The sequence below is a fragment of the Armigeres subalbatus genome, chromosome 1, assembly GCF_024139115.2.
Source record: "Armigeres subalbatus isolate Guangzhou_Male chromosome 1, GZ_Asu_2, whole genome shotgun sequence".
NCBI lineage: Eukaryota > Metazoa > Arthropoda > Insecta > Diptera > Culicidae > Armigeres > Armigeres subalbatus.
The window spans coordinates 33,017,457-33,044,876 of record NC_085139.1 but is presented as its reverse complement, the minus strand read 5'-3'; the positions used below and the strand labels follow the sequence as shown (position 1 = coordinate 33,044,876).

The 27,420-nt window shown below is 41.3% G+C and overlaps 1 protein-coding gene across 1 annotated transcript in view; it reads left to right on the top strand.

The window, feature by feature from the left end:
* Nucleotides 1-27,420, top strand: part of LOC134223610 (kelch-like ECH-associated protein 1B) — a 112,776-nt gene that overhangs the window by 82,195 nt on the left and 3,161 nt on the right. The window contains exons 2-4 of the mRNA XM_062702804.1: nucleotides 1,683-2,012; nucleotides 11,856-12,113; nucleotides 12,187-12,869. Of these exons, the coding sequence (XP_062558788.1) occupies nucleotides 1,707-2,012; nucleotides 11,856-12,113; nucleotides 12,187-12,869 (1,247 nt within the window). The 5' untranslated portion in view covers nucleotides 1,683-1,706. The remainder of the gene's footprint in view (nucleotides 1-1,682; nucleotides 2,013-11,855; nucleotides 12,114-12,186; nucleotides 12,870-27,420) is intronic.

Genomic DNA, 27,420 nt, shown 5'->3' with positions numbered 1-27,420 from the left:
CGATGAAATTTCATATAAAAATGTTTATATTATGCTGTAATAATGCAAATATGGCTGGAGGGACATTCTACCCAATACGAACCAATCCATCCACTTCAATAGATTTTTTTTAAGTTTTCCAGTGGTTAGGGGCCCTCCTTAGCCGTGCGGTAAGACGCTCGGCTACAAAGCAAGACCATGCTGAGGGTGGCTGGGTTCGATTCCCGGTGCCGGTCTAGGCAATTTTCGGCTTGGAAATTGTCTCGACTTCCCTGGGCATAAAAGTATTATTGTGTTAGCCTCATGATATACGAATGCAAAAATGGTAACTTGGCTTAGAAACCTCGCAGTTAATAACTGTGGAAGTGCTTAATGAACACTAAGCTGCGAGGCGGCTCTGTCCCAGTGTGGGGATGTAATGCCAATAAGAAGAAGAAGAAGAAGTGGTTTTAGCATGTGTTTCACTATCGTGTTTAGTGGCTCACCTGGTAGTTGAGCAGCCTATGGGGCTCTGTTCTTTTATTATCGGTTTCAATCGTCCAATATACTCCTGACCATTAAATAGATCTAAAGCTAAGAATTGGAACTTGCCTTTGAAAACCTCATAATTTGTAACAACGGAACTGCATAGTGAATAATAAGCATATGGAACCGCGATGCTATTAAAGAAGTCGATCTAAATTTTGAGCAATTTAAAAAAAAATCTAAACTTTCCATAACAAAAATCTGGCTTGCCAGTGCGGGAGTTCCCAATTTCTAGCTATGACGACAATGCCCTAGATTACGGTTTTATCTACTTTCCTAGTAATTTCTCACATGGCCTCCGCGCAGTAAAACGTACATCGTCGTCAGAATGACCAGGAATTTTTCGTCCCATCACCTTTTGCGCGTTGGTCGTTTCAAGTAAGAGATAAGATTAACGTTTGTCCTACGTATTTTCGTACCGGCAACAACCGAAACTACCGAATTGATACGGTGGAAATTGCCTTTCTTTGTGCCCGCCAGCTGTTTCACTTGCCTAACGAGTATAGTGCCGGCTTGTTGGTTCCGCAGGTGCGACAGGTTTGTGAAATAGTTCAAATTATTGTTAGTGCATACGACAATAGTGATGCAGATGCCGCATTGATGATGCCGACTCATTCCTAATTAAAATATGTTTGAGAATATATTTTATTGATAAGCAAAGTAATAACACGCATAAACAGACGTGCCACTTTGTTTATTATGTGATCACATGAGCACCATGTGAATGTAAAGTTTATCTGATAAAATTTTTATACTTATGAGTATAATAATAATAATAATATTTAATTTTTAATATTCCCTCTCACGCATTCAAAATTGAACTATGGTTCAGAAAAATTAATCATTTGAAAGGAGAAATTACTCTTCGATGTCATGGGACTAATTTACGACTATATAGCTACATAGTTCTAAAGTTCAAGCATTTCAAATCCCATATTCTGAAAAAAAAGTCATTAGAAGGAAATTGCGCGGCATCCTACGCTGTGGCAAAAATTCCAGATAAGAATGTGAGCATCCCGCAATACGCATAAAATAGCTAAATTACATATTACGGAAACATATTCCGTTCCGCATCGATAAGAAAGAGCTTGCCCCCACGTCTCCGCAAATATTGCTCCCCCTTGTATTCATCTCCGCACGTTATCTAATTCAACCTTATTTGTCTCGTTCCTTTGCAGAGTTCGCAGCCAGCGCCGTTGGCCATGGAGAACGCAGCGGATTTCATCGGCCATCTCAACGACATAGATGGGCTTGCCGGCGAGGAAGACGCACAGTCCCGGGATGAGCTAGGCGACATCACCTACTTCATGGCGAACTACGCCAAGGAAGCGCTCAAGATGATGTTCATGATGCGTTCTCACCACATGCTGACCGACGTGACGCTGCAGATCGAGAAGGAAACGTTTCACGCACACCGGGTCGTCCTGTCGGCCGCCAGTCCCTACTTCAAGGCCATGTTCACCGGTGGGCTGAAAGAGTGCGAAATGTCGCGGGTCAAGCTGCAAGGGGTGAGTGTGTTTATACAAAGTTGAACCCTTATCACTGGCGAGGTCACATGACCAGAAGGCAGTCTACGCGGGGGTTGATTCACTTACCTATCAATCTGTTTAGCTCAACGCATTTAGGCGATATCTGCTTGTGTGCGCGTAACAAATATTTAAAGAAAACATGCCCCAGTGTTCTTCAAGGAAGTGTACCGCTGTATAATGGACAACATCTGTTAAAATGCGCGTTTGTTGTTCACAACATAGGCGAGACTGAATGAATGATTCTAATCAATCACTGTTTTCATTATTGGAAGTTTTTGAAACTTTGTGGGGTTTTGTTGAAAAAATATCTATTTTTGCCTTTCTCGTACAACAAAGTTGTACCAGAAAGGCTTTCATTTCACTCCCAAAACGTACTTTTTATAGAGCGCTTGTAGACCCATAGTATCATATACCATTCGATTCAGCTCGACAAACTGAGCAAATGTCTGTCTGTCCGTGTGTGTGTCCGTGTGTGTGTGTGTGCGTATGTGTGTGCACATTGAAACATTAGCCAATTTTTCTAGTACTAAACCTGAATCGATTTTGCTACAACAAGTTGCATTCGATGGGCAATGTTTTCTTCTTGTTCACTATTGAGTTTCATAATGATGGCGCTTCTCAAAAAATAGTAAATATTCAAAGAGTTATGAGACATCATTATTTCGTAACAAATAAGCTATCGATTTTCTAGGTTATGTTCTCCCAAGACACAATTTATTCGAAGCCGGCACACTGACAGCATAGAATACACAGCTTACACGGAAGAAAAAACTTCACAAAGAAACATAGAAACCCATTAATGAGTTAAAAGTACCTATTTTAAGATTTCATGTATACACTGAAAATTCTCGTTTATTTTTCAAAATGACCTAAGAAACATATTTTCATGAATGAATTTTAATATTGCGATCAACAGACCAATATGATAGCTTTTGATTGCAGTACACAAATTAATTCATGAATAAAAGGTGACATATGTTCTTTTTAAAAGTTAAGCGTCATTTCTGCCATTTCTTTCCCCTATGGGCCGATGTGAGCAGTGAGAAGTGAAAAGTGAGACGTGAGAAGTGCGAAGTGAGGAGTGAAAAGTAAGAAGTAAGAAATGAAAAATGAGAAATGAAAAATCACCAGATGATCCGAAATGAAAACAAAAATGTTTTTCCAAATTTAATCTAGACTATCCTTTGAAAAGAGCTGACATTTTTTTGCTAATATTTTCAAATGGATATAATAGAAAAACGAAGCATCCCATAAAAAATTGTTGTATGGGTGACCATCGCAAAATCAGTCAAACTTTCTAGTGAAAATATCGGAAACAATCCAAATTGAGCCCTACACTGAAAAAAAATCAGTTTAAAAATTTTAAAGTCGATTTGCGAAAAAACGCCCTTTTTAATTTAAATGAAATTTTGTCTCAAGATAGCCCGCATAATCATGGACCATACGTAGACCGCATCTGTTATAATTGAAGAGAATAAGTGGTATTGTAGCGATGGTCTCACTAATAGTAGTCAACTATAAATGGACAGTCTCATATACTGTTTCAACAGTAGCTCAGATGGTAAACGGCCAAACTACCATATGAGTAATGGGCGGTTAAGTATAATTAACATTTAAATCTGGTCGTTTTTTCGAACAAAATTTTCGATGTACCATACATCAGTTGGTAGATGTACAATTCAAGAACTATATAATTACACATCGACAGCATGTTATGTATTAACAGTAAGTGTTGATGTAGGCTTGGTATGGTGAATCAAGCTTAAAATTGTATGCTAACAATGAAATGAATAGTGACAATATATCTTATAACACATATGTAATTTTGACTGCATGGCATGTCGTTTTTCATTATGCGGGAGGTGATTATGTTCCCTACCAACCGTCCATACATCGCAAGCTGGGCACTCTTAAGGAAAAAAAGTTTTTCTAACAAAAACTTTTTCTTGTCGGAATTATTTTCAGTGTATTTTCATCTGAAATTAAACCAATGAAAGCCATCGTTATAGAACCCCAAGCAAATCTATTTTTATGATACATTGTCTAATTTAGTCACTAAATATAGTTTGTTTTTAAATTAAGAGTAATATTAAGAAGGGGTTTATATCTTCAAAAAAAAAATATTATATTCCATTATTAGCTTCTTTAGTTGCGACCAGTTACGACCAAAACATTGTACTCTGCCTGACTGTACAGGAATACTTAATATGAGTATATTATGTATACATATGTTAAATCCACCCCTTAAAGACACTTAAAAAATCAATTCCGTCAAGAAAAAGTTTTTGTTAGAAAATTTTTTTTCCCTTCAAAGTGCCCAGCTTGCGATGTATGGACGGTTGGTAGGGAACATAATCACCTATCTTGAGACAAAATTTCGTCCAAATCGAAAAGGGCGTTTTTCTGCAAATGACTTTTAATTTTTTAAATCGATTTTTTTTAGTGTAGGGTTCAATTTTGAGTTTTTCAAAAAGTTTTATTAGAAAGTTTGACTGATTTTGCGATAGTCACCCATACAACACTTTTTTGTAGGAAGGGTCGTTTTTCGATTATATCCATTTGAAAAAATCAGTGAAAACAAGTTTGACCCTTTTCAAAAGATAGTCTGAATCAAATTTGAATAAACTAAGTATGCACTTTTCTTTTAACTGCACTTCTTAAATATTGACCAATAAATTTACAAAAAGTCAACTTAAACAATCAGAACACTTGCAAGTTCCCAAAAGTTCTATTTTGGCTTTACGCATTTTATTACATTTCCGCATAACTTTTCAAAAGGACCTAAGTAAATTTTTTTCATGAATTCTCGCTTAACTTTTCAAAAGGACGTAAGTAACATTTTTTCATGAATTAATTTGAATACTGCAATCAATATTGTGATTCTCGAGATATTATAGCATTTTGCTCATTCACCTCTGCCTCGCTTAGTTGTGCGCCGCTAAGGTATTGTGTCATATTATGGTACTTTACTCAATTTAAGTATAGAATATTACATCACAAATTAAACATAATTGCACTACTAATATCCACTTAAACAATATCCCGAACGCAACACAGGCGAAAGAAAAGCAAAAAACTACTAAACCTCGAACAATTTCACTTAAAAATATCTTTTCGTAAAGGGACGACAATATGCTACATACCTTACAAGCGAATGTGGAAAAGCTTACTAGCTAAGCTCACATCTATTTGACAGTGGTTTATTTACTTTTTGCATGGCGCACAACTCGGCACATGGGACCCGGCGCGTAACTGGTGAGCCAGTATGCTAATTTTAGAAAAGAATCGCAATAGCTTTCATGTTGTTCTGTTGATTGCAGTACTCAAATTAATTCATGAAAAAAATGTTACTTAGGTCCTTTTGATAAATTATGCGAGATCTATAGTACAGCAGAAAGTCCATTGCTGATAAACGTTCATTTCGAACAATACACCGCAGATTGCTGGGTAATTTTTTTTTGACATATACTCTGTCTCGCTCAAACCAACAGCGAATAATCTAGCGACTACTTTAACGAACTATTTAAGGAACAGCTACTTTAACCGACCGTGTCCATTTAGCAAGTACGGTGTTGAACATAATCTGGAGATTAAAATAACACTTAATAAAGTTTAAAAAAAAACTAACAGTGGGTAATGTCTGTGACATAACCGCTAAGTGGACGTAGGACTTGACTTGACCATGCCTTTAAGATACATAATATGTCCAAATTTCTCACATCAACTATTTTGGATAAATAATCGGCGTTGCATACCATTCGTTGGCAAAATCTTCTCATCAAACCGACACAGAAATCAAATCTACCTCGAACAAGAATCATCAAAACAATTCAGGAAGTATCTGTCCGGTCACGGAATATTAGCCTCGACAGTGGCAACCTTCCCACTGAAGGACTTCCTGAAATAAGGCACAAGTTGGCCCAGCAGGGGATGTAGGGCCTCCTAATCCGAAAGCGATAGCGACTGAAGGAGAACATTATTTTTAACTCTTATGGCCTTGAACAAGACTGTTTGCTTCGGCTTAGTCCAAAAAGTAAGAAAACGATCTTTTCAAATAACCGCGAATTTCTAGTGGTGGTATAAAAAAGACTGAATGCTCTGCGAGCGAATGCACTTTTCTTTTATACCTTATTTTGAATCTTCTCTGCTTCCCAATTGGTGGGCCAATCAGCCAGTTTCTTTATTCCCGCTTCTTTGTCAGCCAAAGCGTCATCATCATCAACGCGTTCGAGAAGGGCTTCTTCTTTTTTACGCTTGTTGCTCGCTGCTGGCGTCTATTTCCTAACGGGACTTTTCGCTTGATACAGGCCAATAAGCCGGGCAAGCGAGCTTAGAATTGCAGTTCAGGTGAGAAGTACGTGTTCTTTTCTGAGACAACATTGTTAGTAGTAGATGGAAGGAAACACTCGGACATGGGATTTCGAGTGATAAGATTTAGAATTGGTCATGGGACGATCATTCAGTCACGTTCGCTTTGTGTGCGGTCAGTATCAAACAATGTTTATCTAGATATTTCTTGATCAATGCCAAAAAATCCAACATTTGATGAAAAATCGATTGATATTTTATTTATGTTTGAGCTGTTATCGGTGTTTTTTATTCCAAATATCCAAATATTATGTGAGAGATTTGGACATCTCATGTTTTTTAGGCATGGTCAAGCGAAGTCCTTCGTCCACTTCGTGGTTAAATCAGAAAATTAGTTAGTTTTGACGCTATTTATGAAAATCACGCATAAAATTTTATCTCTAGAATATTGGATTTGGCACCCAAGTACAATTTCTATCCCGAAGGGTATTGAAAGCTTTGATATTGGTCTCTATTATTGGCTCTCTGAAGAACCGTTTGTGTTTTGGACATACATGATGCATCATGTGGCTTTTCTTCAGCCTGTCTCGGCTCATCACCGATGGCGGCCGGTCTCGGCTCGACTCTGCTGCTGCTGCCGGTATCTGCTCAGCATTGCTGCTTTGTCGGGTCTGTAGGGTGGACTGCTGCTGTACTGGCTAGGTTTCGGCTGATGATGGTGGCTTCGATGGTGTCGAGCCGAAAAAGCGGACGGTGCAGACTTCATTCCCTGCTAAAAGATGTGAGTGCTGTTCAATCGATGGTGCGGTTGCTTCGCTTGTCCCGGTCAGAATGAAAGGAAAAAATCGCGTTGCGCTATTTTATGGCTTCTCGGCAGACCCAGCGGCTGCTCATTCGCTGGTGTCTGCACCAATGAGAACGTGGTAATGGAATAATGCAAGAATTATGCGGTACCCATATTTATAGGTTCCCTTGATCTCAATGTTTTTCATTGAAAACAGTTTCATGCCTATTGAAACAAGTTTTTCGGGTATTATCAAGCATGGACATGAAAGGCATACTTGAAATCTGTCGATTGAGGGGCTTACCGCAGAGATTCGTCCATTGAGAAGAACGCTATTAACGTTTAAAATCTTTCAACACAGCGTAACGCGGTCGATTTGAATTTTTTTGAATGACACCCGGTATAGTAACGAGAGACGTAAGTCCTACGTCAAAACTTAGCAAGTAACCGCACAATATTGAGTAAAACAAATTAAGGGTGTAGCATTTCTGCATGCGGTGAATAAATTTCGCACCGTGTATATAACTGACAGCATGAATGTTTGTGTTGCTTCTTTCGTGCTTTATTGATGATGCTAACCTCTCAAGCAAAGTTTTCCAAAGCTTCAAATGTGGAACACGAAAACTAATGGACGAACACACACGCGCTAGAGACCCGAAGCCGATGACTTCAGCCGCTCGCCTCAACACAGCTGTAAAAGTTTCGTCGTTGGAAATAAAATCGCATACCTACGTACATGCTATCTCGTGCGCTCGTTACGTTTGCTGCCATTTTGTTTCATGCTTTGGAAGGAAAGAAGAGGCGTGTCATTAAGGCTAACTGCTTTTTGGTTTGGGTGGTTTGGTTGGTTTGGGTGGAATGATGGTGTAGTTTGGGCATATGGGTGATTTGAACATAACTTTCGTTTTCATACACCTCCTTATTTCCATATTATGCGGCTTTTTTTCATTCATATTTATGTGAATTGTTGGTTTCATTTTCCCAAATGTACTTGTTCAATTATTACACAAAGGGATGCAAAATCAATGTATGACATACAACTATGTAGTATTATTGAACTTTAATATTACATTGGTGAAAAAACACTACGTGGGAATCAGGAAAGTTGGAAACATCGAATTTTAATCCATATGTATTTTTCAAAACGGAAAACACGCCGTTGCGCTAATCATTGTATTTACTATCGCTAATCATTGTACTACCGCACGATCGCATATTTGTAACATATGCATTTTTTCCTTTCTCGTACAACAAAGTTGTACCGAACGGCTATATGATTGCTAAAAAAACTTGATAAAAGGCCCGGAGACCCATAGTGTTATACAGTGATCGTTCGCTAATTGGGGCACGACCTCACCCCAACTAGCGAATGCCGTTCGCTAATTGGGGCGTTTTGACAAGCGTCAATGTTGTTTACTTTTTGCATTGAACAAAGGAAAATTTTACGCGCCACAAAATATCGATCCCGCCAAACACAGAAACAAAACGTCAACTCGTTTTTGAAATCGTATTCTGACGTTTAGCTGCTTTTTAATTGGGTTTCGCCCCAATTAGCGAACCCCCAACTAAAAAGCGCCCCAACTAGAAAAACCCCAATTAGCGAACGTTTACTGTATACCGATCGACTCAGCTCGACAAACTGAGGTGACGTCTGTTTTTTTGTGTATGTGTGTGTGTATGTGTACAAATTTTGTAGGCACACTTTTTAGAACTTAGAATTATCCGATTTACTCGCAACAAGTTGCATTCGACGGGGAATTGTTTGCTATTGGAAATGGGCCCGATCATTGCTTTTCGGAATTATTGAAAAAACATTGTTTTTCCCCAAAGGTCCCCCTTGAAAATTCAAAGAACAATTTTTTTGAATGGTGGCAAGGCAAAAATATTAAAAATGATCGAAAAAATGTGATCTATTCCCCCAAAGAGCTTTTTTGACCTTTCTAATGTGATTTTTTCAATATATTTTATAATGCACGAGAAAGGCATCATCACTGCTAGGTGGATTAATCTGGGTTTTTTTGTTAGAGATTAGATTAATTTGTAAATGTACAATTGGAATGGAAAACAACAGCATACCCTTATTCCAGCGGTTCTCAACCTGGGGTACATGTACACCTGGGGGTACCTTCGTTGGTCGCAGGGGGTACCTCGGACACAAAAGCGTCCGGCGAATGTATTACAGTTTAAATAAAAACTTATTGATGAAGTTTTTATAATTTTTATTCTACGAACGATGTACAATTAGTAAATCAAAGACTTCAAAACCTGCCCTCTCCGACCAGCATAGTGTATGAATTCAATCCCTTATCCCATCCTTTAAGGGATGGTACATTGTATGGGACAAAAGATCAAAAGAGCAAAAAGTCGAATCAATTGAAAATTTTTATTGTTATCTACCTGAACGGGACAACATAATGAATGATACTGTAAGAATATGCTTCTGTTCTGAAATTTTGAATTTTAAGGCCCGGAAGCCTATATTTGGGAGACATGAAAGTAACGAAAACCTCAGTAGCTTCGTTGCAAGAGCTTCGGAAGCCTCTTTTTAAAAGGCTCGGAAGCCTCCTTTCAAGAAGCTCGGAAGCCTTCTTTCAAGAGGCTCGGAAGCCTCCTTTCAAGAGACTCGGAAGCCTCCTTTCAAGAGGCTCGGAAGCCTCCTTTCAAGAGGCTCGGAAGCCTCCTTTCAAGAGACTCGGAAGCCTCCTTTCAAGAGACTCGGAAGCCTCCTTTCAAGAGGCTTGGAAGCCTCCTTTCAAGAGGCTCGGAAGCCTCCTTTCAAGAGGCTCGGAAGCCTCCTTTCAAGAGGCTCGGAGGCCTCCTTTCAAGAGGCTTGGAAGCCAATCTTTCAAGAGTCTCGGGAGCCTCTTTTCAAAAGGCTCGGAAGCTCCTTTCAAAGGGTTCGGAAGCCACCTTTTAAAGGGCTTGGAAGCCTCCTTTCAAGAGGCTCGGAAGCCTCCTTTCAAGAGGCTCGGAAGCCTCCTTTCAAGAGGCTCGGAAGCCTCCTTTCAAGAGGCTCGGAAGCCTCCTTTCAAGAGGCTCGAAAGCCTCCTTTCAAGAGGCTCGGAAGCCTCCTTTCAAGAGACTCGGAAGCCTCCTTCCAAGAGGCTCGTAAGCCTTCTTTCAAGAGGCCTCCCAGGAGACTCAGGAGAGAAAACGAATTTTCTATATAAGTCCCGGAGACCCCTTGTGTTGAATACCAATCGATTCAGCTCGACGAGCTGAACACATGTCTGTATGTCCGTGTGTATGTGTGTGCGTATATGTATGCGTATGTGTGTGTGTGCACAAAACCTAAGAAAAACATTAGAAAACTTCAATGATCGATGATCGAATAATTCGAAAAAAATTCAAATCGTCCGCGTACATGAGCCGATGAGATTGATGTTTATAGCACAAATCGTTTATGAAAATGATGAAAATCAGTGGACCTAGATGACTGTAGTATCCTGGGCCCTAGTCGTCATCCTGCCGGCCCGCAACTCGGCAACCGCCATGAATCCAGATTCTTCTACACATCTTCATTCCTCCTTTCCGTACGTCCGTCTCCAAAGTTCCTGCATGCACCATGACGTCATAGCACAATCATAGAACCCCACAGTGACTGCCTTGTGGCACTCCGGATGGCGTAGAATCTGTATGGGATGAGACAGTTCATTTAACGAGAGATGGCCTACCAATCAGTGACGAACGCAGCCAAGGGACAATCACGTCAGGAAATCTCGAACGTTCTGATTTCTTCACAGTTAAAATTTGAGGAACTTGTGATCACCTATCCTGTCGGGGTGGTATCACATATTGACTCTTTTTCAGTGGCGTTTTCTTAACCTGAATATATTTAGCCAGTCAAAATGTCTAAATTTTAATTTTTTGTGTCAGTGCACAGGTGAAAAGTGAGGTTACGCGACGCCACTGCTGTTTTTGTTTGGTGCCGCGCACAAATCTGGCATTGATGCACTGGTCTTACGCATGTGATCCAACGGACATCGTGTGTTGGAGCCTTTAATGGTAGTACAGCCAGGTAGAGGCCTTTTTCATCAGTGATATATTCCACAATTTAGTGCGCACAATCTTCCATCCCCATCCGAACCCAAGCGATCGTCGACAGGCGCCTAGTGTATGGCCTGGAATTAAAAACAGTATCCCAAAAACTAGTCCAAATCATAATTTCATCAGATTCTCATGCAGTCCATTATGAACTTTCCACAATACGGGAGGCTCATATTGCCGCCCGCAAAACTTAACATTTTTTGTCGCATTTGTCTATCTTATTTTACCTTACTTCTTCATGAACGGTCAATACTCATGTGACAACCTTAGGAACAACGTATAACTCCTTCGGCAAATACTCAGTGATGTAAGTCACGTTGTCCATCATAAACGCTCTTCGGTTCCATCAGCTACTTCCGGTACAACTTGTGGCAGCCAACTTCGGTTTTCTACCGCTGCATACCTGTCATTGAGTCCCCTCTGTATCCTGCCACTGAGCATACCCAAGTATTACCCGATACATCTATAGATTTGATCTTACTCCAATTCAACCTCATTAATCATTATCAATGTGTTTATGAAGTATCATCGGCGGTTTCCCTTGTATGATAACCGCAAACGCCATTATTATTTTCTTAAAATATTACTTGTACCGAGATCGCCCAAATGACGCTTGAGGTTCTTCAATTAAAAATTACTTTTGTTGTATGATTTATTAACTGTATTAACTTTCACCGACACAGGTTTGTCCAACGGCGATGGCCCGAATCCTGTTCTTCATGTACACCGGCCACATCCGGGTGACCGAGGTCACTGTGTGTCAACTACTGCCCGCCGCCACCATGTTCCAGGTGCCGAACGTGATAGACGCGTGCTGTACCTTCCTGGAGCGACAGCTCGATCCGAGCAATGCGATTGGCATTGCCACCTTCGCCGATCAGCACGGCTGTACAGCGCTCAGTCAAAAGGCGAACCACTTCATTGAAAGAAATTTCACCAAAGTAAGTTTCAACGTAATCCCGCGTGTTCCGATTGCATCATTGCATCTAACAATTCACTGCACATTCTCCACAGATCTCCCACGAGGAGGAATTTTTGCAACTCTCTGCAATTCAATTGATTTGTCTGATCAACAAAGATGAACTCAATGTGCAGGGTGAGCGCGACGTCTACGATGCGGTGCTGAAATGGGTCCGATACGACATGGAAAATCGGTACCCAAAGATGGAAACCATTCTCGGTGCAGTACGATGCCAGTTGTTGACGCCCAGTTTTCTCAAGGAGCAGATGAAGACCTGCGATGTGCTGAAGCGGGTGCCGGCCTGTCGTGAATATCTGGCGAAGGTGTTCAAAGACCTAACCCTTCACAAGCGACCATCCTGCAAGGAACGTAAGCCGAACACAACTCGAATGATTTTCGTAGCCGGTGGCTACTTCAAACATTCCCTCGACATGCTGGAAGGCTATAACGTGGACGACAACCTGTGGATAACGCTTCCCAAGCTGACGGTGCCGCGATCGGGACTGGGTGCCGCATTTCTCAAAGGTACATTCTACGCCGTCGGTGGAAGGAATAACTCACCGGGATCGTCGTACGACTGCGACTGGGTTGATCGGTACAATCCAACATCGGAGACGTGGCGACCATGTTCGCCGATGTCGCTGCCCCGGAACAGGGTCGGCGTGGCGGTGATGGATGAGTTGCTGTATGCTGTTGGTGGTTCCGCGGGATCCGAATACCACAACACGGTCGAACAGTAAGTATGCACTTGTAGAGTAGGGTTCCAGGGTCTTGCCGAAAACAATTTAGTGGAAGATTTGCGCTTTTTTCTTCTATGGCTCTATATTCCCATTGGAACTTGGCTCGCTTCACAACTTAGTATTCTATCAGCATTTTCTCAATTATTGAAGCGAGAATCGAACTCGCCAGCTCCGGATTGGCAATCCTACGCATTTGCCTGCAAGGCTAACTGGAGACTCCCATGATGTATTTGCTCCTCGTCCAGCCTTATGGAGTCTCGTAATAATAACTTGTTCTTGTACTTATATTTTTCGTTCAATCGATTTATAAGCAAAGAATTATAATTCTTGGGAAAGCTGTGGTTCATAGACTGTTCGCAAAATTCAAAAAATCATTGTAGACCAATCAAATACACAACTTCACCTGGTTGTCCTATTTTCGCACGTCACTCAACCAGTTTTTTAGGGTAGACAGTGATATTTAATTTTTGTTACTACCAGGTCAGGTGTCGTGATAATTAATCCATCACCATCGTGCTATTGGAGCCGCCCTGATAGATAAAAGATACAGTGGACTGTCTGTCACCCAAATAGACTTGAACAATGACTACAAAATCGGATTTTTGTACAATCATTGAGGAGCGTTAGCAGAAATAACGTCATGTATTTTTGGAGTTTTAAACAAGGAATAGGTACATAGCTGATGATTTATTATCTATCAGCAAAGCACGACAGTTAAGAGTACACCTTCTAGTTGAATTTATCGTACAAAATGATTCCTCGTATTCACATACTTTGATCACATGACTACAATGAGGGGAAGTACCGTATTTGACGCAGTTAAGAACATTTTAAAAAGAATCATTACTTCAAAAACAATTTCTAAATGGATTCGCCTATTATTTATCATCAGACTAAGGCCGGAGTGGCCTGTGCTGCACATAAAAGACTTCTCCATTCAGCTCGGTCCATGGCTGCACTTCGCCAACCACGCAGTCTGCGGAGGGTCCGCAAGTCGTCCTCCACCTGATCGATCCACCTTGCCCGCAGTGCACCTCGCCTTCTTGTTCCCGTCGGATCGTTATCGAGAACCATTTTCACCGGATTACTGTCCGACATTCTTACTACGTGCCCGGCCCACCGCAGTCTTCCGATTTTCGCGGTGTGAACGATGGATGGTTCTCCCAACAGCTGATGCAACTCGTGGTTCATTCGCCTCCTCCACGTACCGTCCGCCATCTGCACCCCACCATAGATGGTACGCAACACTTTCCTTTCGAAAACTCCCAGTGCGTGTTGGTCCTCCACGAGCATCGTCCAGGTCTCGTGTCCGTAGAGAACTACCGGTTTTATAAGCGTTTTGTAGATAGTCAGTTTGGTACGGCGGCGAACTCTATTCGATCGGAGCGTCTTGCGGAGTCCAAAGTACGTACGATTTCCAGCCACTATGCGTCTCCGAATTTCTCTGCTGGTATCGTTATCGGCGGTCACCAGTGAGCCCAAGTACACGAATTCTTCAACCACCTCGATTTCGTCACCACCGATAGAAACTCGTGGTGGGTGGTTCACATTGACCTCTCTTGAGCCTCTTCCTATCATGTACTTCGTCTTCGACGTGTTGATGACTAGTCCAATCCGTTTAGCTTCGCATTTCAGTCTGATGTAGGCTTCCTCCATCCTCTCAAAGTTACGTGCCATGATATCAATGTCGTCGGCGAAACCAAATAACTGGACGGACTTCGTGAAAATCGTACCACTCGTGTCAATCCCTGCCCTTCGTATTACTCCCTCCAAAGCGATGTTGAATAGCAGACACGAAAGACCATCACCTTGCCGTAACCCTCTACGGGTTTCGAAGGGACTCGAGAATGCCCCTGAAACTCGAACTACGCACATCACCCGATCCATCGTCGCCTTGATCAACCGTATCAGTTTATCCGGAAATCCGTTTTCGTGCATTAGCTGCCATAGCTGGTCCCGATCGATTGTATCATATGCGGCTTTGAAGTCGAAGAATAGATGATGTGTGGGCACGTTGTATTCGCGGCATTTCTGCAATTCCCTGACGTATGGCGAACACCTGGTCTGTGGTAGAGCGTTCACCCATAAATCCCGCCTGGTACTGCCCCACGAACTCCCTTGCAATTGGTGTTAGTCGGCGGCATAAAATTTGGGAGAGTATCTTGTAGGCGGCGTTCAGCAATGTGATTGCGCGGTAGTTGCTACAATCCAGCTTATCGCCCTTTTTGTAGACGACACCTTCCATCCACTCCTGCAGCAAAACTTCCTCCTCCCAAATCTTGATAATGACCCAGTGCAGCGCTCTAGCCAGTGCCTCACCACCGTGTTTAAACAGCTCTCCTGGTAGTTGGTCAACTCCAGGGGCTTTGTTGTTTTTCAGCCGGCCGATCTCCTCCTGGATTTCCTGGAGATTCGGAGCCGGAAGTCGCATGTCCTGCGCGCGTGCTCCTAGGTTCATCACCATACCGCCACCGTTGTCTGCCATATTGCCATTCAGGTGCTCTTCGTAGTGCTGCCGCCACCTTTGGATCACCTCACGCTCGTTCGTAAGAAGGTTCCCGTTTATGTCCTTACACATATCGGGCTGAGGCACGTGGCTCTTACGTGAACGGTTCAGCTTCTCATAGAACTTTCATGCGTTATTAGCGCGGTACAGTTCCTCCGTCTCTTCACGGTCTCGATCTTCCTGCTGGCGCTTTTTCCTCCGGAAAATCGAGTTTTGTCTGTTCCGCGCCCGTTTGTATCGTGCCTCGTTCGCCCTCGTGCGGTGTTGCAGCAATCTCGCCCATGCTGCATTCTTCTCCTCAACTAACTGCTCACATTCGCCGTCATACCAGTCGTTTCTCTGATCCGGAGCCACCGTGCCTAGTGCAGCGGTTGCGATGCTTCTAATGGCGGATTGAATATCTCTCCAGCCATCTTCAAGAGATGCTGCGCCTAGTAGCTCTTCCGTTGGGAGTGCCACTTCCAGCTACTGCGCGTCGTCTTGGGCTAGTCTACTGTCGTGTAGCCGCCCAATGTTTAGCCGCGGCGGACGACTCCGACGCGTGTTGTACACCGTCGAGAGTTTTGAGCGCAGACATACTGCAACGAGGTAGTGGTCGGATTCAATATTCGCACTGCAGTAAGTGCGTACGTTCGTGACGTCGGAGAAGATTTTACTGTCGATTAGAACGTGGTCGAATTGGTTTTCCGTTACTTGATTAGGTGATTTCCATGTGGCCTTGTGGATATTCTTGCGGGGGAAGAAAGTGCTTCGGATTATCATTCCGCGGGAGGCTGGAAAGTTTATGCATCGTTGGCCGTTGTCGTTCGATACGGTATGCATGTTGATTCGGATATCCTGGGTCCATCGGGATATAAGATGGCTTTGCTTTGTCTTGTCCAAACTTAGCTGCTAGTCTTCGAATATAGGCACTTTGATTCAACAAGAAATGTCCGTTTGGTGTCTTTTCAATCTGAATCCCCAAGTAGTTTGATACAATTCCGAGGCATGTTATCTTGAAATAGCCCTTCAGCAATTTGCAAATCCTGTCATATTCATTTTGGTTGTGAGTTATATCCATTTACTTCCTATAGCTTTCCGATTTGCAAGCAACGAAACAACTTTTCATGTGTCATTCTCCTTTAAAGATTCAATTTCATCATTCATTGCCTGTTTCCATAGGTCTCGTTCAGGACAATTCATAGCTTCCTGGTACGAAATTGGTTCGTATTGTGTTCTGTAACCATCTGTAACACCTCTATTTGCACGCTCGGACCGACGAAGTATAGCATGATTCTTCTCCTCTACGTTTATCGATCCAGGTGGACAAGGTGCGATAGTTTCATTTTCCAGATTATTGATTTCAACATCGAAAGTTTGATCTTCATCTTCACTTGACTCAAAACCGTAGAAATCGTTATCATTTCATTCGCTTCAGTCGTTCTGTGAACCAACTTCCTCCGATTTGACAGATTCAAAGATTTTGAAAGGATATTCAACAAAACTTCCCTTGTGACGTTCAGATGATTCGACCTCCTCCGGCGGCAGGAATACCGCATTACTCCCTACGATTATTTTGTTATTTGTAGGATCCATAAAACGATAACCCTTATGCTGCAGGGAATATCCAACGAAAATCAATTTTCATGATTTTGCTTCTAGCTTTGATCTCTTCGGGTCAGGAATCCAGACATAGACCGGCAATCCAAATATTTAAAAATGGCTGAGATCAGATTTCGTTCCACTCCACATCTCGATCAGTGTCTTCTGTAACGGTTTTGTAGGCAAGCGATTTTGTAAATAGTTTGCTGTATTTACAGCCTCAGCCCAGTATTTCAGCGGCAATTTTGAATCTATTACATATCATGCAGCGAGCCATCTCTACTAAAGAGCGATTCTTTCGTTCGGCGACACCATTCTGCTGAGGGGTGTAAGCTATGGTAAACTGTTGCCTGATTCCTTCTTCCTTGAAGAATCTATCTAACGCTTCGTTTTTGAATTCGCCACTTTGATCTGAGCGGATGATTTTCGGTGTTCTTTCAAATAGCGTCTTACTGAACTTCACATATTCTTTAATGCGGGCCGTTACTTCCGATTTGTTTTCCAAGGAATATACTGCCCATAAATGCATAAGAGTCCCACGTGATTTTCCATCAAAATCGAGATAAATCCAAAAAACGACTATAAATCGCTTCTTCTTTATCAGTGTCATCAAAATTTTAAAAAAATGTACCGCAAATTAAAAAAAAAATCTTGCACGACCTGTCCCATGTTCAAAATAAATGCATAACAGTCTCACAGAAGAATATGATGATATTTCCTTATTTCGGTCACACAGAATAAGACAACGTCAAGGCAAATCATTAACGAAGAACAACGTATATTTTTCCAAGTTTATTTGATTCATTTACTTAAAAGATTTTTGAAGAAATTCAATAATTATTCATTTGTCCTCATCGGTATCAGACGTCTCCTTCTCTGCCAGAGTTTTCCAATACTCTTTTTTGTCCTCTTCAATTACTGGGAGAATTACCTTTAATAATGCTGTTTTACGCTTTAACTCGATCCCTCGCGGAAGCTGTTTAAAATGTAAATCTTGAAACAGATCGAAACCTGTAGACGACACCACTTTAAGTTGTTTCTTAGTGAATAGCATAACACTGTCCAACACAGCACCCATGTTCAACGAATCGCCGTACTTCAAAGCGTAGCTTCCTTTTTGGATTACAACCTGCTTCATTTTGTCCATATAAGGCCGAGGATGGATATTTTTGAGAGTGTACTGAGATATCTGCTGCCGTGTTTCAAAAAAATCCTGATGATGCATTTGGAACACTGTTACATTTTTCTCTGCACATTCCAACACATCCTTGAAATCGTCGATCGTTACCGGTGCTTTAGTTTTCATTTTCTTCTCGACAGCTGCGTGATAGCTATCAGCAGCCATGAAGGTGTGTCCCGTCTCAAAATATTTTAAAGTAATTTCCTGCAATTCAACTTCCTTACAATTTACCAGAAGAATCAAATGCAAAAACAAGTTCCAGTTTTTGTTTTGTGCCGCGCAGTTATCCATCCAGAAAGTGATCTTTTTCATTTTACTATAATGCAAAATTACCTTTTGGAACGTGCTGGTAATGTCATTTGCAGAACGACCCGCGGTAGATTCGTCCCATGTACAAGCCACAGCCGGAAACGACTTTGTATATTTCCCAGCGGGAGCGAAGGTTTGGTTGAACACCAGGAGCCGTTGTGAGAATATGATGCTTTTCAGACCTTCGATTCTTGGTAACTAGTGGTTGAACAAAACAAAGTTTTTAAGTTCAAGATGTGACTAAATTTAAATTAAGAATCATGCAATTAACCTTTTGGAGATCTACAGCCAAAACCAAAGTATCTGGCAATGGTGTCTCCCCATCTGAACGGTACGCAACGCGACACATTTCGGCAATGCGCTTATGTTCGTTATAGCTTGAACATGTCGAGCAAATTTCGGTGGCAATAGTATCCGTATGTCCCATGTTTTTTTGGTGCTGAATTGTAGTAACGCAAAGCTCACATTCTTTTTTTCCCAATTTTACCAACGATATTTTCATTTCTCGCATTTTCTTGCAGTAGAGGACGTATGTTGCAGCAGTATCTCCGTGAATACTTTGAAAATCCTTATACATATCTGTCACGGACAGATCGGAGGGGAGGTAGTAACGGTTGGGAGCGTGTTCTCGGCGATAATGCGATACTGTAGGACCATATGACATAATATGCTTCTCTATATGGAATCTCGTTTCTCCGTACTTCTTTTGTACTTTCTTCGCTGGGACTCTTTCAGCTGCTCACCTTCAACACACCGATAAATTATGTTACTGTTGGGATGAATTTCAGCTTGCCATAAATATTATTTAAACCCTTTGAAATATATTTACTTACCCACAGTGATCACTGTACCCCAGAGTATTCAAAAAAAAACTTCCGACATACTTTGAAAGAAGAATCATTAGAATCCATCAATTGAAACACGAAGGTGTTACTTTTTCTTGGATCTTCACCGTCTTCAAACTTGTAACGACGACGTTTTTTTTATCTCCACGCGTTGGACGTGTTGGCGAATATACTCTTTTTGTTGCTTTAGATCTAGCGTCCAGAACAAGGTATTAATACGGATTCTGTCGTCTTTAGAAAATAGTACATCGCACTCTCGCTTACATTCGCAACCGACAAGCCTTACTTGGTGTGAAATGCGGCGCTTTTTTGCAATGCTTCTCGCACGTTGCTCTCTTTTGGAAGTTTTTCGCTTCTTAGCACATTCATCAACGGCCGTATAGCTGCCATCCGAATCAATTGCACTGCTCACTGAAGATTCTTCTAGAGATTTCACATAACTCACCCAAGGGTTAGGAAAATCTTTGGGTGGGAATAAATCATCGGTGTCATCACCAAATCCCGCAAAATCATCTTCCGAGCGTGCAAAGTCGTAACGCACCGTGCTGTCCTCGTCCATCTCATTAGCTTCCTCGTCAGAACTATTACCGCTATCACCATAAATTTTGAGATATTCAAGGACCGACATTTTCAACATTAAACACGAGCACAGAAACTGACAGAATAATTATGCCACGTGCAAGAACACCCGATGCATCATAGTAAGCGCTGATACTGTAATGCATTTATTCACGTATAATTAGGTGACTAATAAACGCATGTCAGTTTCACTCATATATTTCGGCATTTTAAATAATAATTTTGAAAATAAAAATTAAATTAAAATGGAGCACTATATGATACAGTGTGTAGCGTGGTTAGGATGCGAAATCCCAAAACTAGAACTTTAATTAGAGACAAATAAACAGGAGAACCGTTGATACTTAAATCGCGTTTTTCTCGATTGCTCGGTTTTGCTAGTGGGACTAATATGCATTTATGGGCAGTAATACAACACAGTAACGGGTGAGATCATCGATTAACGTCAAAAAATATCGACATCCTCCTGGAGTTTTTGTGCGCATAGGGCCACACACGTCCGAGTGTATAAGATCTAGCGGTTGATTTGACTTGCGTTTGGGCCTTTTTGGAAACGGAGTACATGACCGATTTCCTTCAAGACAACATTTGCATACAGCACAGCAATCACAGCCTTCAATATTGATTCCGGTTGCTAAATCCTTTGACACTAACTCTTGAATTGCGTTATGGTCACGGTGTCCTAAAATGCGATGCCACGTATGTTGGCAATTTGATGTATGGTTGTCTTCTCTAATGCTGCCAATGCTTTCTGAACTAGCGCCAAGTAATACAGTCCGCCAGACGATTTGGCACCACCAGTGAGCTTGTTTCCTTTGAAAATACGGCATCCATTCACATCGAAGATAATCGTTGCACCTTTTAGAGTAAGCTTCTTTACAGAGATGAGGTTCGATTCAAAATCTGGGACATACAGAACATCGGGTTACTTTAGAGTGTTCACCCTCGGCCGGAATGAATGTCATACAACATGACCCAATTCCTTTTGCTAAAGCCTTCTTCCCATCCGCCAATATTACTTCCTGCTGCACATTTTCATCTACGCTTTCAAACGCTTCCAAACTTGTACACATGTGGGAGGTTGCCCCAGAATCAACCACCCACGATCATGTTGTTAGTGTTTCTTGCAGCAAAAGTATATTCCATTTTTGGTTCACTTCGGGCTTCTTGGTAGACTGCTTTTACTCTGGGAGCCTTTGCCTTTTCACCTTGTACACGAGTTTTTTTCTGACTTGATATTTGTTCCGCCATATGATAAGACAGTTTTTCTGTTTGTGGCCAGGTTTTTGACAAAAGTGGCACTTCAACTTCTGCTTCTTCATATCCGCTTTCAGAACAGATTCACCACTTGGAATATAACCACGCTTCGATACTTCATCCACTAGTTTTGATTTAATCTATTCTAGAGTGAGTTCGTTTTCTGGTCTTGTCTCCAATACCGTAATTAACGTATTGAAAGATTCCGGTAAACTCCGAAGTACCATGGCCACCTGTAGATTCCGGTCTAACTCCTGGCCCGCCACCATTAGCCGCTCTTTCGAGCCGCTCCTCCATTTCGAATACATGCTGTTCAATGTCCCCGCCATCAGAGTACCGTTTATCGCAAATTTTCTTGAGGATAGACACCATCGAAGTAAGTGTTGCTTTCTCATAATGTTTTCTCAAATTCTCCCACGTATCTTTGGCTGTTTTTGATCCTTTGATAAGGTTGCAAAGTGATAGTTTTATTAGTAGAAGCATAAGTACTAGAACGCTAGTGGTGCTGTATTCTTTTTATTCTTCACCTGTCATAAGACGAGTTTATACAATCCCATTGAATTCCACCACTTAATTGTATCTTGACAGATACGTATTTCGACCTCAAAAGTAAGGCCGTCTTCAGTGTCTCGTACTTGACTCGACTTAAGTGGTGGAATTCAATGGGATTGTATAAACTCGTCTTATGACAGGTGAAAACATTCCACTAAAAAAGCTCAAAATAATTTTCTTATTGTTATTCTGGGTGTCCTACGAAAGGCGGAAACACGAAAGGCGGAAAGCACATAAGGCGGAATACGAAAGGCAGAATGAACGAAAGGCGGAACGATACAAAAGGCAGAAACACGAAAGGCGGAATCACAAAAGGCATAATCACGAAAGGCAGAATTGCATTAGGCTGTTTTAACTTATGCGGACATTTTGAACCAACAGATCAAATGGCGTGATTCTCCTTTCGCTATAAAAAGATATACTTTGGCCGTTGATCGGCCAGATGCATGTTTTCTTGTTGTTTAGTTTGGAGACCTTCCGTAGCTCAGCGATAAGGCATATGGCTTTGTACGAAGCATAACATGCTGAAGGTGAATGAAATCGAATCTCTATACGGTCTGTTTTTGGGTTGCAAATTTTCTCGGCTTCCCGAAGCATGGAAATCGTACACTCAATAACGCTGGATGTGCTCAATAGATACTAAGCCAAGAGACTGTTAGTGTTTCAGTTGTGAGATGAGATTTCAATAGATAGAAAGGGGCTACCCAGTTTGGCATGACAATGGCATAACGCAATGAAAATGATCTTATTTTCAATAATCATTTTCTATACGCAACTTTAAACTGGATTTCACCATAGACTTCTTGATATTTACAATGAAGAAGGCAAGATGCATGCTTTCAAAGAAGGCATCATCAACTCTTTTCCATTATCCTGAGCAATCAAGTAATTTAAAAGAAGTAATGATCTTCCCTTTTGCATTGCACCGAGCAAAGTCGTGCTTAAAGGGACCTTTCCATCCACTGACTGGTAGGCTCGAGTGTCCCGTCCTCTGCTTCAGACCCATAAGGGGTCCGAAACAGTTCAGTTTCAGGGTAGTAAAATTGTGAGATAATAGAAGATAGAGGAGGAGAGTATGGAGCGGCTTGTTGACCGCTTCCGGCTCTAGCGACTGCTATGGAACCTTTTTATTAGAGAAATGTTTGTAGAGATAGAAACGGTTGTGTTTATGTTCATAATAGACAGTGTTTAGATGCTTAGACAGTTCGGGATCGCTACGCTAGAGTTTATTATAGTTTAAATGATTTATATTTATGGTAAAAGGGAAATGATTGAAATCCGTTTTCTGGTGATTGTCGCTTCTTGTATGTAGATTGATATGATAGAGGTACGTGCAGTTTTGGATTAGTGTGATCACGTTGGTTTAAGTTTGGAAACATAAAATAGAAAAGGAGGGAGCAGAAGGAGTGGGGGAACAAATACCTAACCATTTGACGCAGAAAGATTAAAATAATTAAAATGAATTAAAATAAATCAATTAAATTTTACAATTTTGGTCGAACTTGAGTTAAAAATGTGTTCCAAGCGTGCCCACCGAATTAAGTATATTACGAGTACTGATAACCTATGCTACTAAATAAAGCTCGTGATTAAAAAATGGAGGTTGGCTCATCAAAATATAATATTATTCTAGATATTCTCTTAAGTATGAAAACTGAATCCTAACTATCCCGAAACTGCTTTCACCATGCTGCCGCCCAGAGCACAGCCGCCTCTGCCACTCATAGGCAATGTCCCTCCCACCGCCTTGACAGCCTCCAGAAGTATCTACCAAAATATTTGAGAACTAGAATGAATTATTAACATGTCCCGCCATTACATAAAATGATTTGTTCAAGCAAAGGCGTCATAGATGCGGGAACGACATCGCCATAAACGACACGGGACAACCATGCCCCACACGACAGTGCAACATTGCACCGAATCGGGGACCTCCTAAACTTTTCTATGCAACGCAGAGTTTTACCCTCTCTTGCGTTATGTGATGTTGAAAATAAGCTCCTAATCATTTGATGGCAAAAATAAAAATAAAATAAAAATAATCAAACAAAATTAAAATATTCTAGCTAAATTTTACTATTTTGGTCGAGCATGGGTCAGCCGCCTGACACCCGCGTTGAAAAATATGTTCCATGCGTGCCCCCACATAAAATAATACCTAATTCCATTTAAATCTTTTAGTATCATTAGTGATTAGCACCACTAATGATACTAAAAGATTTAAATGGAATTAGGTATTGTTCCCGCTTATCATTTTAGCACCTCCAGGGGGAACTTGGCCGATACCCACTGCACTTTTCTTTCCCTTAGCACAAACAATTAACCATCATTTGTGATATTTAAACGGAATATTATTGGGAATTCTGAAAAGGCAGACAATCAATGCAGTTAGATTGCCAGGTAATACGTGCACATCGTAGCACTGGTGATGCATCACAATCGTATATATACAGGAGTATATGCACTATATGATGACATTGACCGGAAGATTAGATAAGCATTTCCCCCTACTAGAACGCTAGTGGTGCTGTAGTCATTAAAAGCATTTTGCCAAAATATGCTTCCACAAGTATAATTTGGCCGTTTATTATGCATCATGCTGTAGTACAGTACATGTTTTGTTTCATCATCAACATTGGTTTGACATTTGTAGTACCGGTACTTTGGCTGAAAGATCAAAGTGACCTAGATGTTAGTCACGCGAACAGGAACGACATCTAATACTTATGCATCTACTGTTTTATTACAACAACCTCAATGTAGGTAACTTGGATTGGATTATTCGCCCGGCTTGCTTCATCATATTACCTACTTCAAAACTGTCAGAGTTCGAAATCTGATTGATAACCTGTGAGACCTTGTGTTCCCCAAGGCAGCATACTGGGGCCCATATTGGATAACATTTGTACTTCTGACTTACCTGATTTACCACCAGGGTGTCAAAAATCTTTGTTTGCAAATAACACGGGCCTTTCCGCCAAAGGGCGAAGCCTTTGTGTCATATGTAGAAGATTGCAAAAAAAGTTTGGATATTTTCTCCACTTGCAAAAATGGAAAATTTCCCCGAATGCTCCCCAATTTTCCCACAAAAGCCGAGACAAGAATCATTGCAATCTTCTATTGCAACTATTAGTTCCATGTACACTTAGTATAAATTAGAAGAGTGAGTCTTCTTGTCTAACGTCCTGATTGAGAACAAGCCGTTAGTGGTATGGAAACCACCGTGCCAAGCCAGGCAAAAAGATCCCGGCAACGATCTCCCCATGTGCTGTTCTGTTTTACATTCAGTTCTATCGATCGGCAGGTTTATGCAGAATTCACGCTACAACTCATGGAGGTATGTCTATATCGTGACGTGTTCTTCCAATCACCCGATTTCGATCTGTTATATGGTTTATATAAGGCTTATTAAAGTGACTAATGGTTTGCTGGGTGATTACCTCGCGCCCACACAATTCTTAGACGCAGGCCCGCCTGCAACTACATGTTGCTGAAAGCGGAGGCACGCTGCGCTGAGAGAAATAGGAATTTTTTTTATTGTTGACGAAAGATGTGCTCCCCGGTCCTAGTTCTTGCTCGGTAGAAATGAAAAAGGCAGGCTTGATGGCGGAGACGAGCCAGCCTCGGGCTGAAAGTCTCCCTAATAAAGTCAATAAAAAAAGGCAGGCTTGAAGAATTCGGCCATATTGAGGTTGACAATGTGGGCCCTCCTTAGCCGTGCGGTAAGACGCGCGGCTACAAAGCAAGACCATGCTGAGGGTGGCTGGGTTCGATTCCCGGTGCCGGTCTAGGCAATTTTCGGATTGGAAATTGTCTCGACTTCCCTGGGCATAAAAGTATCATCGTGCTAGCCTCATGATATACGAATGCAAAAATGGTAACCTGGCTTAGAAACCTCGCAGTTAATAACTGTGGAAGTGCTTAATGAACACTAAGCTGCGAGGCAGTGGAGACAGATCACAGTGTGGGGATGTAATGCCAATAAGAAGAAGAAGAAGAAGAAGAGGTTGACAATGTAGGAATTCCAAACGATGGAGAGGATGTAGTTCCAATTTTGAGCATAATTAAACCCTCTCCCGCCCATAGTGTCTGTGGAGCACCGTCAAATTTTGCAACTTCTAATCTTTATCAAATTTTCTCAACAACAACAAGAAATATTTGGCACATTTTTATGCAGACCCGACGAACTTCATTTCGACTGAAATTGATTTTTTCTCTGATCAGATCTCGAGTTATGGAGAAATTGGTGTTTCATTTGTATGGGAGCCCCCCTTTCCAAAGCGGGGAAGGGTTTCGAACCATCTTAAGAACCTTCCCCGGCCCCAAAAACCTGTGCATACAAATTTTCACGCCGATCGGTTCAGTAGGTTCAGACAGAGAGAAATTCTTTTTTTATATATATAGATTAGACTTCAAATATAATTAATTTTTGATACAAATAGTTAGACTATTGAAAACAATCAATTAACTATTGATTTATAAACAAAAACTTTTTTTTCATTTTCACTAATTTAGCTAGGGGAAAAGACGGCTTTGGCAGGTTTTGTTCTATTTTTGGCAGGGGGTTTTTGTCGACCAAATTTTATGAAATTTGGCCACAATATTCTTTGATATGCAAAGAATGTTTAGGCCAAATTTGAGCATAATCAGTCATAAAACCCCCCTGACAATAATAGAACAAAACCTGCCAAAGCCGTCATTCCCCCTATGCCAAATAACTTTTGTTCTAGCATTTTTCTCAAAGGGAAAGGAAGGAATCATCCTATTGAAGATTGTACGACATTTGGCGGTAAAACATTCCGCGGTTAACCATTTCGCGGTGTACCAGTTCGCGGTCTACCAGTTCGCGTTCAGTATCATATCGCGGTATAACATTTCGCGGTTTATATTATTTGACGGTATACCATTCCGCGGTTAGTACTATTTCGCGGTGAACTTTTTCGCGGTCAATAGCAATTCGCAGGTTTAATTTTACTAATGTTACAAGTAGTTCAATATTGTAGGGTGCTGTCAACACGATACACCGCGCGCCTGTTGTAATGTTTCCAAAAGCGCATTTGCACAAGATTCCACGCGGCGTTCCACATTCGAAAGGAACAACCGCACCCTAGGAAACGCCGCAATGTTATCTTCCCATAAGAATCGAGTATACGGGCAGCAAAAAAAGCGGTGCTTCGCTTCCTTTGGGGAGCGCCGCGTGTACTTTTGGGCAAATGCGTTAATAATGTGTTCTTTAGCTTTGTAAAGCTTCAAAATTCATCTCACTATTATGTAAATCAAATAATCATTAAGTTTACACCAGACTTTGTATAACTTCAAATCCCAACAAAAAAATAATAATTTTGATGCAAAACATATTTGCAAATGCGACTATGTAAAGAAGGCGAAACAACACAATTCGCCTTATACCGGGTAAATCCGAACATTTAAAGAAGGCAAAACAACAGACTTAACATTATACCGGGCAAATGCAAACATTTAAGTAAAGCAAAACATAACATTTTGCTTTATACCGAGCAGATGCGAACATTGAAAGAAGGCGGAACAACAGGTTTTTTCCTCATACCGGGCAAATGCAAATATTTAATGAAAACAAAACATCACAATTTGCCTTATATACCGGGCAAATGCGAACATTTAAAAAAGGCAGCACATGATATTTCGCCTAATACCGGCTAACATGTAAGAAAGATACATTTTGCCTAATGAATAATTTCCACCTTCTGAGTTCTATCAAA